This window comes from Sphaerodactylus townsendi, linkage group LG01 (genome assembly GCF_021028975.2).
Source record: "Sphaerodactylus townsendi isolate TG3544 linkage group LG01, MPM_Stown_v2.3, whole genome shotgun sequence".
In the NCBI taxonomy this organism is placed as follows: domain Eukaryota; kingdom Metazoa; phylum Chordata; class Lepidosauria; order Squamata; family Sphaerodactylidae; genus Sphaerodactylus; species Sphaerodactylus townsendi.
This window is the reverse complement of record NC_059425.1, coordinates 88,180,647-88,197,908: the sequence shown is the minus strand read 5'-3', so window position 1 is coordinate 88,197,908 and position 17,262 is coordinate 88,180,647. Positions and strand designations below refer to the sequence as shown.

General features: G+C 40.8%; 1 protein-coding gene across 1 annotated transcript; it reads left to right on the top strand.

Annotated features, from left to right (window-relative positions):
* The first annotated feature begins 8,828 nt into the window (after positions 1-8,828).
* Positions 8,829-16,843, top strand: FAM89A (family with sequence similarity 89 member A). Its single transcript, XM_048486526.1, has 2 exons — positions 8,829-9,168; positions 15,733-16,843. The coding sequence occupies exons 1-2, from the start codon at positions 8,917-8,919 to the stop codon at positions 15,889-15,891; spliced, it is 411 nt and encodes a 136-aa protein (XP_048342483.1). The 5' UTR covers positions 8,829-8,916; the 3' UTR covers positions 15,892-16,843.
* Positions 16,844-17,262: the final 419 nt, after the last annotated feature.

The window sequence follows — 17,262 nt, the reverse complement described above, 5'->3', positions numbered from 1 at the left end:
ATCTGGCTCGCTATCAATGGAGTGATAGTGTTGCACTAGATGAGCATTGCTCTGATTCAGCAAGAGAAGAGATGCTGGAAGTTATTAAATTAAACATGTGTCCAAGCTAGATTGCAGAGAAATAGCTCGTCACAATCTTCTCTTTAGTGTTCAATACAGAATCTCAGAAAGATTTGATTCTGCTCATTTAGTAGCATAAAACAGATATTATTTTTAGCCTAAGCAAAGGAACAGCTTATGTTTTATTTTAAAAAAAACCACATGGCTGCCTATCCTGCTCGATTATAACTGATGCGGGCTGAATAAAATATTTCACATTCCTAGAACATATAATAATTTAAGGCAATAACTCTGCCTAGTATAGAAAACAAGCCAACATTTCTAGGCATTTGTATTAGGTTTTCAGGAAACTGGGATTTTCCTAGCATTCCTCAACTAACCTCCAGGATCATATTTCACAGATCGGAGCAAATCTGCCCTGAAAGCTTTTGCCATATTACACTTATTGTCACTGAGAGAATGGATGGACAAGGGGAAAGAGGGATAATTCTACTAATAGTATTCTTATTTTTTGCTTTTGCAACCACACATTTGCTTGGTAAATGTGTGTTTCCAAACTCACCCTTGTTATGTCAGCACCTCTAGGGAATACTTACAGGGATACAGGCACTGGGGGAAAAAAGTCCTGCACCCCCAAAATGCAGTCCCTACTCCTCCTTGCAATTTCCCCCAGCTGTTTGGGTTGGGTGGGCATTTGTAGGTCGAAATTGACAGGCAGGGAAAGGATGAACCGTCCTTTGCTGGCTTGTTGGTTCTCCCCTGCAAATGCCCCCTGGCCCAGTGTTTGTCCTTCAAGGGAAGCGCTATCACTATTCCAGTGTTGTTCCAGTGTTCTTGCTTGGGTACATGATCTCTCTCACTTTCCATGGAAAACTGATGTGGGGCAACAGATTTCTGCCCAGTCTGTCCCCACCTATGTGCTACTTGTCATTTCATAAATAAAGCAGATTTTACAAGAATGTCATAAAATGGCCAGTGCTCTCTCTTCCAAAAGAAAGCAACCTCACCAATACATCCCTTCGAAATGCTTGCAATTCAGAAGAGTGGGGAGCACATATTGCTATGTATTATATATAAGTCTCTACACACATAGGGCTGCTTAGCTGGTATGTCCAGACTGCATTTCAGATGTGCACTGATTCACAACCAAGCCACACCATCTGAATAGCTCTCTTTGAATCTGCACCAAGCTAAGCACAGTGCCAGGACTGACCCACGCCACATTGGAGAATAACATATGGTATCTGCAACCCATTTTCTTGTGCTAGATGGAGCAGTTTCTGATGTAGTAGTTCAGCCAAGTCTGTCAAAAAATGACTATTGCTTCTGGCAGCTGCTGACCTAATTTGACATTGCCGAGGAAGGTGATGAGCCCCACCATACACTACTTTGTTCATATCACCCGAGTCCAATGGAAGGAAAAATCTCTTTATTGTTTTGTGGATAACTGCTGTAATGTATTCTCTTGACTTAGGAAAAAATATTTCCTTAGGGAAAGTAGGGAGCTAAAAATGTTAACTGTCACTGAAATGTTTCATATCATCATTAACCATGCTGTAAAAATGGGTGCTATGATGCAGAGGCGTAGCTGGGCCAGAGTGCACCCGGTGCACACTCTGGCTTTTTTACACGCTCCCCCCAGGCCCCCCTACCCCCCCCCCATAGTGTCCCCCCCCCCCCACAGCAGTTTCCTCCACACACACTTACTTTAGCAAACCAAGCAGGCTGGAGAAGTGGCCTGCCTGTTCCCTTCCAGGCTGCAAACGACCTGGTGGGAACTACATTTCCCCTGGGCAATAAAATATAAGTTCTAATAAAATTTAAGTTACTTTTATTACTGCTTCCAAACTCAAAAGCCTTCGACAATACAGTATACATAATAGTTCATTAGTTAAAAACTGTAAATATTAGTAATTTTTGGTATCTAAAGAATTGTTTAACAAATCTAAGTTTATCTATAGGATACTGATACTAACTTGTATCCGTTTAGAGGGGAATTTCAATGACAAAAATAGCTTTATTATATGTTACTAGAGAGGCCCGGCCACGCATTGCTGTGTCAATTGTCATTCTCAACGCAGTCTGCAACCCACACAGATGTCCATGCAGGTCCAATGATCCCCAGCATAGCCTTTTGGGAGCAGCAGTGGCTAAGATCAGGTGCACTCTGATCTGGAGGAACCGGGTTTGATTCCCAGCTCTGCAGCTTGAGTTGTGGAGGCTTATCTGGGGAATTCAGATTAGCCTGTGCACTCCCACACACACCAGCTGTGTGACCTTGGGCTAGTCACAGTTCTTCTGAGCTCTCTCAGCCCCACCCACCTCACAGGGTGTTTGTTGTGAGGGCTGAAGGGCAAGGAGGTTGTAAGCCCCTTTGAGTCTCCAACAGGAGAGAAAGGGGGGATATAAATCCAAACTACTACTACTACTACTACTGCTGCTACTACGACTACTACTACTACTACTACTACTACTACTACTACTACTACTACTACTACTTCTTCTTCTTCTTCTTCTTCTTCTTCTTCTTCTTCTTCTTCTTCTTCTTCTTCTTCTTCTTCTTCTGGGGTGGTCAAATGGAATCTCTCTTTCCCTTTTCAGTTCACATTATTATATGGTGCTGTCTTGGTTTTTAGTATAAGGTAACCCTTTCCATTCCACAACGGAACTGTCCAGAGTACGAATCCCACTGTCCATGAGGCTGGTTGACACGTACAGTCCTGGCTTGGTTAAGGCAGAACTGGGGCAAGGAGGCTATCCCAGTCAGGCAGCAGAGGCAGGGTGGTGAGGCGCTCAGATCGAGGCCAGCTCCCTGGGTTCTTAAAGGGCCACATGCAAAAGAAGCGGAGCCAGTAGTGTTGGTTCGCCCCCACCCCGTGGATTTTCTTAGAAGAAAAAGGCAAACTCCAGCTTGCTTTTAGTAAAAGAGGGCTGTGACAAATATGGGTGAGGAAGTGGGTAAGTGGTGGTTGGATGTGAGGGAGGGCCGAGTGAGGTGTGTGAGGATGAAGTGGATGTGTATGAGAGTATGTGTGTTGTGTGGTAGTATTGGGTGAGGAACAGAGAGTGAAAGTTACCTGCATGTGGGTGTAGGGGGGAACCCCACCTGACGTCTCACATGGTAAAGTGTGTATGTGTTTCACTTCCACTCCTATTACCTACCAGTATTACCTATTTACTGTTTTCACTGCTCATCTCTGCCCATCTGAACGAACATTCTAAGCCCTCATACCAAGCCCTCAGGCCACAGATAGGCTGCACGAACATTCTAAGGGTGACAGTTAAACAGAGCCAGCTTCATGGCCTGGTGTGCCAGGAAAAAAGACGTTTTACCTGGCTCAGGTATGGACTTTTGGCAATTTGAAGGTCCGATTACCTGCCTGCAACAGGGAGGGACGTCATGTGAAAATTTGGGGGCGATCTGTCCAGCTGTTTTGGCATTAGGGCAAGACTAACAAACAAATGGTTAGCTTTTTATATATATAGATTATACAAGCTCTTTACGTTTCGTTCCCATTAAGAACTTAGGACATTTGTTACAAAGTATATTGGTTCTTCTTTGCTATACTACTACTACTACTACTACTACTACTACTACTACTACTACTACTACTACTACTACTACTACTACTACTACTACTACTACTTTCTTTTTTCCATTTCTCTTTTTTCTCTCATCTATACCCCCAATATAAGTTCCTCTCTGATTCCCTTTTCTTCTATTGCTTTTTTCCATTATTTCTCCACTCTTCTTGCTCTCTTAGGCTGATTCCGCATGGGCCAAAAACAGTGGTGTGAAACTGGTGTGAAAACAGTATAAACCCTTTTATACTGTTTTAAACCCTTTCACACCATTTTCGCACCATTTTTACACTGCTGTTTTTGGCCCATGCGGAATCAGCCTTAATTTCTTTTTCTGTTTTATATTCGTCAACATCAGTTATCCTTACTTTTGTATTTTGTAACAATCATTTGATTTTAACATTTTTTGTATTAATCTCATTAAAGTTCAATTTAATTTTTTTTAAAGCAAAAGATGGACGCCCATCTTAATACAAGGATTTAATATCCAGAGGGTCTGCCTGACACACAACATAATTCTTCCCCCTGCCAAATCAAGAATGCAGAGCTTCAAACAATGCCCCTCCTGAGGGCACAGCCCCTTGAATCTGATTACAACAGCCTAGCCTTGGGATCACACACCTGGTTCCAGTCCTACAATGAACTTGCAGATGTCCACACCCTGATCTCATCAGCGAATTGGCTGTACTGCCCTGCACCTCTTTTTCCTAACATTAACTTAATCTTGGAATCCTACTGTCCAATTATTAAGGGTCATCAAGCTTCCTGAATTGCTTTGTTCTTACCTCATCAGCAATGCCCAAAATTCATCAAGTCCTGAGCTCTTCCAGGTTTAATCTCATCAAATCGTTTCCAACAGCATTGTCCAAGTCTGGGAATAGAACTTTGCATCGTCCCAAGAAGATTGCCCCTCTTATCATTGTCAGAGGATCAATTCTTCCTATAAGTAGAACCCACATATCCCTAGCACTTTGCACTTGGAATTCCTCCTTGCGCCCAATTTTGTTCTCTGTAGGAAGTACTGGCTGTTTCTCTTGCTCTCCTTGGACCTCTTCACATATGGAACAGTAATTATCACCCTCCCAATTCCCCAACCTATTCCCACTATCACTTAACCCATCACTTCTTAGGACACTTAAATCTGTGTGTCTGCATGTGTATTTTTTAATCATTTTAATTCCTTAATAAAATTGTAATTTCTTTTATTACAACCTTGGTTTTGAGTGAGGCTCTTGCAGAATGGAGCTCTGTATACACAGGTGGAGATCTCCTACCTGCCTCTTGTATTGCCAGTCCATATCCAGCTAATTCCCCCAAATAATTAAAGGAACAGACCAGGTCAATTCAGATAACATAGTCACTTGACATAACTTTGTTCACATTTTCACATTTTCTTAGGCACACCAATGTCTATCAGCTTAAAAAAACCCATTATGTTCTTTTGTTGTTTTTGCAACATATTTTATGTCTATTATTATTATTATTATTATTATTATTATTATTATTATTATTATTATTATTATTATTATTATTATTATTATTATTTGACAAATGGCCCACCCCTCAAAGGGCTCTGGGCGGTGTACAACAGAACAGCAACTAAAAACAATAGTGCACAATAAATAATTAATAAATAATTAAAATTCATAACTCAACTTAATATAAGATAGCAGCATTCTAAACCCAATAAAGATGACACTGATTATACTGATTATGGTGCCCGATCCCAAGGCCGGGAGGAGACAGACAATACCAAAAAGATGTCACATTGGTAATGCCGATGACGGTACGGCACACAACACAAGGGCATCCAATCCGTGGCTCATCTAGTGGATCATTTTGATGCCTATTTCTAAAGAATTATGTTACTGCATATATATGTTCCTCAGCTCAGACAACAGCTTCCTGAGCTTTTATCTGTTTCCTGCAACAAGAAGTCCAGGTTCCACATGTGTCACTGAAGTTCATTTCCTTTGCTTCCTGTGACTGAATCACAGCTGTCTTTCAGTGACTTCATCCAAAATGAATTGGAAACCAAAGCACGTACTTTGTGAATGAAATAGTCAATTGGCTTCCCGTAATGGTAACATACCTATTTTGCACAATGAGCAAATTTCTTACTGGTCTCTCTCAGAAACTTTGATGTACAAGCTTTGATGTACAAGCTTCTACAATCACTCTGGTCAATTTCAAACTATTACAGCTTGCACTAGCATACTTTTACTGTATGTCAGAAAGACTGTATCAAAGAAAGACCAAAGTCACAGAATTATTTATTACTAAATGCAATGGATCTGAATGGCAGTGAGATGTATAATCACCACACCAACATCTGTCTGAAACCTTCACATACACATTTCAACATGGGGAGCTCTAGCATGCCTATCCCTTTGTGAAATCAGATCTTGCTAGAAAAGGTCTACACAAAGTTTAGCAGAATTCCATCTTTTAAATTAGAATATCAGTTGTTTTAACAAAGAGTTTGGGTGATGGCAAAGCACCTCTGAATGTGTCTTGTCCTGAAGACCCTACAGGGTCGCCATAAGTCAGCTGTGACTTGATGGAACATACACAAACACACAACACACTGTATATTTTGTTTGCCACAACTGCAACAATTACAGTAAGAAATGTTACATATACTTTTCATCATTTTTAATCCATTTGTATCGAAAATTAGAGGTGAGCTAAATTAGACATGATAGTGTGGGATCCACGTTTATTCAGATATTCACATGTGTATAGTGTGGGGGAGGGGAACTGGAGCTGAGCAATGGGGGAAATGTTGCATAGCAAGGAAAATACAAGTACGGAGCTGGCTTCTCTGAGAGTTACACCTGGCCCCGCCTTTTCAAAGGAACTGAAGACATTTTTCTTTAGGACTGCATTTGACTAATTTAGCTGTTTGGTAGTCTTAATGTGTTACATGACTCTTCTTTGGCTCAGATTTGCTATCGTTTGGTTTGCCACTTGTCCGGTTCTTCTCCTTCACAGAAGGTTCTTCCAGAAGGATGCCTAATAACTTCATCATTGTTTAACCTGTGTATAAATGATATGGCATCCTTTTTATGAAATCCCAAATTCCATTCTACAATGCTAACACCCCAATATCAGTGTTATTATGTGCAAAGATTTCCTTGTTAGGTCTCCTGTGGGCCTCCATTGATGGTTGAAGGCCTTTTCAATAGTCTGGAGATTTTAAATTATCATATTTTATATGCTTTATAATTGTTGTTTTATTTATATTCTAAGCTTCCTTGAGTGCTGCAAAGTAGAAAAGTTATAAATGTTACATGTAGAAAGGTTATAAATGTTATAAATTATAATAACAAATAATACACACGGTGAGTGGACATGGGTTATTTCCATTCATTTGCCCACCTTATTTTCTTTGAAAAGCAGACCTCCTCCATGTACTGCTTTACACATGATCCTGTTTCCTTTCACATCTGACTTGGCCTTCAGATAGTGAGTCAGTGTATCTGATCATGCTCTAAGTACTAATGGGTTCAACTGCCACAGTGGTGGTTTCTGTGGGGAGCAGGACAGAATCCTTCCAGCAAGCAATTTAATATTCACAGGTATCAGTGCTGAGTGCCAAGCTCACACATTTTTGCACTTGGTGTGAAAAGTCAAAACAAGATCTAGATTCTGCCAGCGTTTTTCAGTGATATACAGAGATACAAAGCTGGAAATGATAAAATGGTGAATGTTTTGGAACCTGCTGTCTGAAGTAATCTATCTATCTATATAAAAAGCAAACAGTGACTTTGTTAGTCACGCCCTAATGTTAGAGTAGTGCAGATAATCTCCAGGGTCTCAAAAAAGAGAGATTTTTTAACACTACCTGATCCTTTGATCCGGAGATACTGGCAACTCAGCCTGGGATTTTCTACAGGCAAAATGGATGGTTTGCCACAAAACTTCCTCTCTCCACCCCCCAGTCCACTAAACTGCAGAAATGCAGTTGCCTGAAATGCAGTTGCCTGAAAAAATAGCTGCTTAGCCTTCTTATCCTTCTAATGTTCCTCTCATTCTCACCTCATCTTCTTCTGCCTCAGGTCTGCCTGACAGAAAGAACCTATGCATCTTTCCATTTTGGCAACTGAAGAGCTGAATGTGGCTCACAGGTAGCAGAACTGAGTGCTGAGCTCACTTGGGTTTTTTTTTTAAGATTATTAAATGATTTATTATATATTACACAGTAAAACACAATACACAAAAGTCAGTGAAATAAACATTTCATATACCATTTAACCAATTCACTAACAAATCTACATTATTCTATTTGGTTTAATAATAATTAATAAAGTTAATTCTTTCTAAGGTTTCCCTTTCCAAATAATATAGTAGTCAAGTATCGAACTTCCCCATCGAGTTAGCTGAATCTGGAGAGTTAAGAAAAAAAAACAATATATTAAACAAGTAACAGTCTTAACATAAGTAATGCTCCTCTAATAATATTCCTAATATAATCACAGATATATCTGTTTATATTTAATTTTCATATATGTATTAATTTTCCATTAACACAAATTTGCTTAATATTGAATTTTAAAAAGTAAAAGCTCACTTGGGGTTTGTAATGTTCCTTTCAGGCACCCCCTCCTCTTCTTTCTCACATATACTGTCATACAGCTGAAGGGTGGTCTAATAAATCTAATAAATAATAATAATAAAAATAATAAAACTGACTATATTTTTCTCCTAAGTAATGAAGCGTGACATCTGAAAGACTAACTGCGTTCTATTCCGGTATAACAATCCATGGACTAGAGAGCCCACGTCTTCAGATGCAACGAGCAGATCTTCACTGCGTAGACATTTTATGGAAGAGGGGGAAAATAAAACCAAACAGCCGGATTGGGGAGTCCTGAAATGCAGAAAGTACAGGAGGAAACGCAGCTATGTAAAATTCAGATCCTATCACGAAAAGTGCAGGGACCCCTCACTTAGTTTTGTTAAGCCAGTTCACGCTTCTAGTGGGTGACACCCTAATAAGTGGGGGGGCGTTTAGAAGCATTCTGTGCTGCTGACAAGCGTGGGCGGTGGTCATTTTTGTATACACGTTTTATCTGTTGAAGGCCCCGCCCCTTTCTCTTTCTGCATGGAGTCCTGCTTTCTCCTACCTCGCCTCTCTGGCCCCTCCTACTTCCCGCGGGGCGGGGCGATGGGGGGCGGGGACAGCCGAGGGCCGGACAGAAGGAGCCTGTTTTGCTCCAGCGGGCAGGAGGAGCTGTTTCCGACTCAGCTGTCGTCGTCGGGCCAGGCGGCATGAGCGGGCCGGGGCTGCCCGTGAGCGGCGGGGCGTCGGGTCTGCCTCCGCTGCCCAAGAGCCTGAGCGGGCTGCTGAATTCCTCCTCCAGTGGGGGCCCGGGCGGGCGCTGGCGGGACCTGGAGCGGCTCTACGCGCAGAAGTCCCGCATCCAGGATGAGCTGAGCCGGAACGGAGGGGGTCGGGGCTCCCCGCGGCCGCCCAAACCGCCGAATCTGGACGCGGCTCTGGCCCTCCTCCGAAAAGAGATGGTGAGTACGCCACGGAACCCTCCCAAGCACTCCTAGGCCGGGCGGGGTGGGGGGACAGAGGGCGACGAGCCCCCTCGCCCTCTGGTGGGTGCACTTCTCTGGACCTTTATGTATGTTGATTGGAGTTTGGTCTTAGTTGCACGGTCTGATTGCAAGTGCAGGTCTCCGTTTGGTTAAGGAAACAGCAATTATGAGCGTATGCAGAGTTCATCCTCCCAATTCTTTACGTACCACACACTGGCAAAAAAGAGTGCCTGTCCAGAAAACAGCTGTTGGCCGGATAGTCTTCTTTGTAGCTCACCTCTCTCTCCTATTGTGTCGCTGCGAGGGCTTTTAAAAAAATCTTTCAAGCTCACCTCTCTCTCCTATTGTGTCGCTGCGAGGGCTTTTAAAAAAATCTTTCAAAGTGGAACATGCAGCATATGATTCAAAGTCTTTTTAAAAAGCCCACCAGAAGTTGTTAAACTGTGCAAACCAACCCATTAGAGAACAAGACCGGTAGCTCCACAGTCCAGCGGGAAGAGATCTCACAAACCTCCACTTCTTCAGGAGCTAAGGAAAAGCCATAGGGATGCTGCTGCATGAAAACTCTTGTGAGGCCAATTCAGAGATGTGGAAAATATCCTATCTTGTGGCCACTCATTTTGTTGCAGGCAGTGGAGATGTTTTGTTTGATGTGCATGGTCAGAAAGCCTGTCTGTTAACTTGCATAGTACACTCGTTCTTTGAAGGTGTGCCTATACAACCTTTTGTCTGGATGCCTGCTAAAATCACACCTTATTTATGTGAAATAGACCTTAATTCTCACAATGAAGTGTTTGTGATCTGACATTCCAGAGAAGGATGTTCAGACCACAGTTTCTGATTTCTAGCTAGATATGCCCTGGCATCCCTTAATAAACTGACCATTTAAAACAAGCCCTACTTTTTAATGGGCCATGTAGCTTTGAATTTATTGCGGAACTGAATGCTGAACAAATTATGTTTTCTTGATACTGTGTCTAACTTTGTGTCTCACTGTATGAAATGGCCAGGGAACTAAAAGAGAAAAATATTATCCCTTTTCTCACATCTCCTTTGCCTCAAGAACAGTGTTGTTGTTGATGTTAATATGCTGTAATTTCAAGACCGCAAGCCAAAAATGTGATCTGAGAACCCTGAAAGTCTGTGCTTCAACTCTCAGGAGCTGCAACTATTCCCTTTGGCTTCATGCTGATGTTTGCATTATAAGTATAATTGTACTGGCCTATCTTTTAGGGCTAGTCTGGGGATTACAAAAACAGTATTTTAAGAACTCAAGAAAAACGGCAGACAGTTGCAATGCTGATCTATTAAGGGAAAAGAAATCTAAAAACAATACTGATATAAATTTTATTAATTAAAACGGATTTTTATTAAAACATTTTGTTAATTAAAACATCTTCTATTAGTGGACAAACTTTCACATTACCCAAGACTCTTCATCAGTCATTTGAGTGGTTGATGCATGCAACAAGAACATTTAGAAAAACAAAAGAAAATGCCTGTTCATCACATCACTGTCCAATACAACAACAACAACATTCTGCTCTTTAGTTAGCTAATATGGTAATAGGAAGCTGTTTTGATTATGCAGAAGTATACACTGGGGGCTTAAGTTGTACCCAAGGGTTCGGATATACTCAGTGTTTCCTTGGTTTCTCTTTGAATAGCCAGTCCCAAGGCCATATGGCACACAGTACTTAAACTTTCACTTGCCAAAGAGTTGCCGTGAAGCAAGAGAAACTATAGATTGAGGGAGCCCAAGGCTCCTTGGGTGTCCAGAATGACTTGAGTTTTCTTTGGATGTAGACCTGTGGTGGTTACCCAAGTTGCTGCTGTTTTATCTGAGATCTGGCCGGGGTTTGTGACTGAGATGTCTCTCCTGTGGTATCAAGATAACAAAGAAAGCAGCTCGGCAAGCCAGAAAACACTACTGATAGGATCTGAAGTATGTGTTCAAGAGGCACTTTTTACTAGTCGTTTTTCAGTTAAATTCCATTGGTCTTACATGTCTTGGGTGGGGGGGGGTTCCTTTTTAAAATAGCTTTCTCAAGCAATTTTCTTTAAACTAAGGGATGTAGCTTGATGCCTTAATTCTTCCTGAAATGCTATTCTGGCTGGAATCTATTTTTCATTCTTCCTTAGGAGAAAGTGTTGATAGCTGCAGATTACACAAAAAGCTGTCTTTAGCATGTGGTTATAGAAGTTGCTGCTCTGCTCCAGAGACTGGAATTTGCCTATAGTGGGCTGTTTTTCCCCCACTTTTGACTTCCCTTCTTTTTAGGTGTGGGTTAATTGACCTGATCAGGTTTTCTTCTCCCAGGATTGTTTTTTGGATACCAATTGATGTTGGCTGTACATTTGAAACCGAAGACTGAACATGTTTTTTTCTAGACTGAGAGGATGGGTTCATAATGAAAATACTGACATATTTGATAGAGCATATACACAAATGTAAAATGGGATAAATGAGCTTTAAAATTCAAGGATGGCCTTCAGCATAAATATTATCACATGAAAGCCTTTTTAAAAATCTAAAGTGATGTAAAGGGCTATGAAGCAATAAGTGTGTCTTTAACAAGGGAGGGAAAGCTTATAGGTAATTAAGCTATTTTGCTCTCTACAGAGCATAGTTTGATAATTAGGTACATAGTGCTTCTTTGTTTTGAATCAGTGACATTACATTTCTGACAGAAATGATTTGTGCCATCCTGGCACACCCAAGTTAAATACTTTTGAAGCTGGCTGTCTCCTTTTGGAGGAAGTTCTAATGAGTAGTAAGCAGCCTTTGGATTGCAGAGCTCATGAAGATGCATGGCATGTGAATGCTCTAAATCGGGCTATTTCAAGATGTGATTAAAAGCTATTTTCTCCTCGCAGTATCCCTGGTGGGACAATACTGTCCAGAAGTATATGGTCTTTTAAAAATGTAATATTAAGGCATCTTTTCTGATACAAGATGTTTTTCTGCAACTAATTAAATTCACAATATGAATAAAATAAATTCAGCGTTCATGCTAGTGTCGGGAAGCATATGGTTAGTGTTTGTAGATGACTTCAGAGCGTATTCTGAAGAGACTCTCCAAAAAGTATAGTAAACTATCACAGGCCTCAAAGCACCCAAATTCTTGGGATTTAGAATTTTGCTTCCAATATTTAAAGGCATTCCCCCCCTGGGCATGCACTGAGTCATTACTGACCCATGGGATGGTGTCACATCACAACATTTACTAGGCAGGTTTTGTTTACAGGATTGACTTTCCTAGTTGTCTACACTTTACCCAGTATTAATTTTGGTAGAATGCTTTTGAAAATCAAGCAGAATAACTGTTGAAGGTTCTGAGAACTACCAATCATAGGTACTTAACATGCTTAGTGTTATTTATTGGGCAAATTAATTTTAATATGGCATTGTGGAAATGAATTTTCAGTTTCTGGGGGGATTCGTTTTCTAAATGCAATGTAAACAGGGTGCGGCTGTTGCCCCATAGACTCTGCCTAATTGAGACCTATGTCTAAGATCTTCTAGCCTTCTGAAGTCAGAGGTGTGAATTAATTGATCCATTTTTAATACCAAGACAGGGTCTGTCAATTAAGTCATGTATTTCATCAGTTGCTTTGAAGAGGAAATTGCTTAACTGAATTCTCCTGGGGAACATTAATTAAGAATTTTTTGTATGAGCCACCAAAGCTCTTCACACCTGTGGCCATGAGTAATGACAGGTTTGCAGTACAAATAACCAAAGTTTTCAGTATCCCTCACGAAACAAACTTCCTTGGTAATCCCATCACAAGCCTAGAAGGGGCTGTCACACCTACCACCACTGCCATTTCAGAAGTATGCAGCCAGAGACATCTCCTGGTCTTGTGACATCATCCAGGTCCTCCCTAGTATCCCTTGACATGATTTGAACTGACACTCTAGATCTCAACCCCCTCACTAATGTGATCTCAAAGGCTAAAGTTGTTCTAACCACAGTGCAGCCTAAATTCCACCCTTGGGCACCCAGAGCCTGTACTGCTGGGCAGTGCCATCATAGGTCCTTATTCTGCTCCAAATTAGGGCAGCAGCAGCATTTCCTCTGACAGCAGGCAATCCAGATGCATTACAAAACATGTCAAACCCTCAATTCTTTGTTCCCCTGGATTTTCTTCTGTCACCACAAGTACAGAATCACTGGACAACTTCTTTAAAATAAGTAGAGTATCTTTTCTTTCTCCCATTCTGCTTTGTTTTCTGAATTTAACCTGCCATGTCTTGTTACCTGCCCTTAGCTTCTCTATTCTTGGTTTCAGTTGGTATTACCTTTAGCTGACTTTCTCATAACAGCTATGGATTTCTTTCCTTCCTGTCTGAAAATTGTTGGATCTCTTTTTGTGCAACTTCTTACCCATATCTTCTTTTTGAATTGGTTTTACTCAGTTTGCCACATGAAAGGAACACAGTTTGGTTAAAATTGGTTATTTAGCTTAAACTAATACAGGTGAACATTATGATAGTACTAAAGTAATTATTTTTATTGGGTTGCCATGCACAACTTAAATGCATTGTTGCCACTGAATAGTTCAGCTTGCTCCCTCTCTTTCTTCTTTTGCTTGGCTTCTTAAGCTTTCCACCCCGTTCAGATACCTGTAACAGCTGCTCACCTCTGATGCAGTGTTCCTTTACCTACGTTCTCTTGTGTATAGTACTAAAGTCCAGACTTGCAACCTAATTTTGTCCATTTGCTGGAATTTTCTAAGTGAGGGGCATACAAGAAGTTCACATCTCGTAATATATCAGCTTTGCAAGGTTACACAAAGCGGTATAGTACGATCTCAGATGCTGAAGCCAATGATTCAAAAATTGACAGTAGGAACCCATCTTCCTTCCCCCCCCTTCTATTTTTTTAAGGTACTTGCTTTGATAAGGTTTGATATGCTGCAAAGCTGTAGCTTGGGAAGAACTGTGTGAGACCTGACTTGAATGTAATGGTGGCAGGGTAGAATAGCTTAGTTGCCTGTTTACAGTAAGACATCTAAACTGAACAGCAGTGCACACCAGGTAGGCCTGCTATATGTGCAGTGTTAACATACCCAGTGCAACAGCTGTCCAGCATGCTAAGATTGGACAGACAGTGGCTGTGTGCCCAGTTCAGAGGAAGTGCTGGGGGTAGGTTCAGTGTCCTGTGGGAAATTGTTTTATTTAATCAATTCTTCTATTTCTGTTGGCTTCAGAGACAAGACAGAATAAGATATTTTCTTTTTCAGCATAATTTTCTGTTTCTTTTCGGTCTGGGGTAATCCCCCATATGGGATGAATCTAATGATCCATGTTTCAACAAGATCCAACGACAACTAATTTCACCACTGTACTTGCTGAACAGTCTGTGCATTGACTGCGAAAAGAACATTTGTGTCATTTTCCAAGCTACATGATAAAGTACATGCTTTTCCCACTGCATAAAACAATGTTTTGGATTCTATAATCATGGCATGAAGTGAGTTCATGGAAACAATTTTCACCAATCCTTTCTTCCCTCCGTATCCCTTAAAAAGTCGCCCAGGGGGTGGGGGGTGGCATATGGAGGAACTGTAGTAAGAAGAACTTGCATGGCAGAGAGCCACATGGAATCCCTTTTCTGAAACATTCCCCAACACCCAGGTGTGGTATTTTCAGATGAATAGGAGGCTCTTAAATGAAGGGAAAGCTGAGAAATTTTTTCCATGACCTTGCCTTCTTGACAGAAATATAGGAGCCAACCCAGTGTGTTATGGGAAGCAACCCTGAGAAATAATTGCAATTTATTAGTTTAAGTTGTGCCCTTGTTGTGCTGCCCAGGGGCAGCATATTTTCAGTTTCTTTATCTAGCCAAATTCTGATGTCATAGAACATTTTCCCTTAGGTTGTGAGTGGGGAAAGTATAAATAGGACAGCAGTGTTGGGATGGTTGTTTGCTTGACATAGGCATTGCCCAGTGTGTTCTCCTATAGGCACAAGCTAGAAGGCATGAACCATACTTGTATGAAAACCCAAGAGAAAAAGGGCTGGAAAGCTTCAGAGGGAACCCGAGTAAGGGAGGCTGTGTACCATTTTAAATTGCCCCCAATTTCCTTTTTAATAAGAAAATCAGTGTGAACTTAATTCTGAGACACAGGTCTGACCAGCAGTGCCTGACTTTCCATCTCTGTCATTTGGGTTGGCCTCAGTAAAAGCTACTGCATGATTTTCTTTCTTTTGCCCTTAATAAAACAATGTCTCAGCCTGAGACTACAGCGATCTCGGGTTATTAAAGAGGGCATGGTACCATGAGTAAAGCATCAGGAATGCTTTGCCACATTGCGTCCTGTGTAATGTTGCTCTCCCCAAAGCTGTTTCATCTTTTTACTTCAGTAGGATGGAATCTCCCAGGCAATTTAATTATCTTGTTGTATTGCATAATTGCCAGGGACAACAGCGCTTCTTTTGGGCTAAGTCATTGTAGATAAAGAAATGTGCATTGACCAGCATATTCCAAGTTAAAGTAAGCCATAAATACTAATATTGTGTTTCTCTTCTACAAGGTTGGCCTCCGGCAGCTAGATATGTCACTACTGTGTCAACTCTACTCCCTTTATGAATCAATACAAGAATATAAAGGTGCTTGCCAAGCTGTATCAAATGCAGACTGTGTGTATGCTCTGGAAAATGGTTTTTTTGACGAAGAGGAAGAATATTTCTAAGAATACTGTGCCACTGCCAGGATCGGAGTGTGGAGGGAACTTGTAGTCATGACATCATCAGTGCCTACCGGAACGTTTAAGTTCATCCCTGCCTTGTATTGGAGGAAATGCACTCTGCAACCTGTTTATTTCTGGTGTACTGTCAACCCAGGTTTCACACTGTGCTAATCTTACTTTCGGAAAGCAACATGCAACAAGCTTTGAAGTGTCCTAAAGTACATCTGACAGACCACATCAGTCTAATTTATGCACTGGGTGATTTCAGCTTGAACATGTTGGCAAACTTGGATTATGCAAGAAAGAAATCAACATTCTGACATGTAAAATGGTAGTTAATGTAACTACCTAGAGTATGTGCATTTGCAGTAATAGAGAACAGGAATCTTGGCTTAAAAAAATCATTGAACATCCGAAACTATGGAGCCGGTTCTAGTACACTACTAGATGTACCTTCTTAACAGTATCTCAGATATTCTGTAAAAGCTGCTTTATCATACCTCCTTTCTCTTCAGTCGAGGCTTATTGTACATGTATTAGTGAATTTAACTTTTTCTTCTAGTGATCCAGTTCATTTTCACTTTTGATATTGTCAGTATTCGTTACTTATTGAAACCAATATAATCGGACTGGTTTTTGTATATTTATACTCAAATACAGTAACAAGCCAACAGTCTGCCTCATTTTGTGTGGCTCAACAAGTTTACACAAGTAACATTTAGTTAACTTATTATGCAAACTTCACGGGTAGCAAATGTGAAGAAATACCACACAAACTCATATCAACATCAATATTTTATATTCATTAAATTGCAGCTTGTGAACTTGTTTCTTACAAATCAAAGAAACCTGTATAAAGAGTTTGTAGAATATTAATATCATAACTTTTATACTACTATAACTGAAAGAATTAACACTTGAACAGTAATTTATTAAACTTTCTATCATTAATTTACAGGGTGTGTATGTATTTTTTTTAAAAGCAAGGAAGTAGCTGACTGCTTTGCAGATTCCAGTGAAAACATGAAGACCAGTTCACCTAACCAAATTCCTGTACAGAAGAAGAGTTTGAATTTATATCCCTCCCTCCCTTCTCTTCTGTAAGGAGACTCACAGGGACTTACAATCTCCTTTCCCTCTCCCCACCCCTGCAACAAACACCCTGTGAGGTGGGTGGGACTGAAGGCACTTGTATGTGTGAAACTGCTGGGAGCTAGTGTATAGAGTGGTAGCAGGTGATGGACTTGTCTCAATTTATGGATGTATAGAAAGATTTTCCTGACTTCACAGCATATATAAACACAGTGGGATTATTTTATTAATTTTTTTACATCCTTTTCTCACAGCGACTCAAGGTGAATTATCTTATTTGTT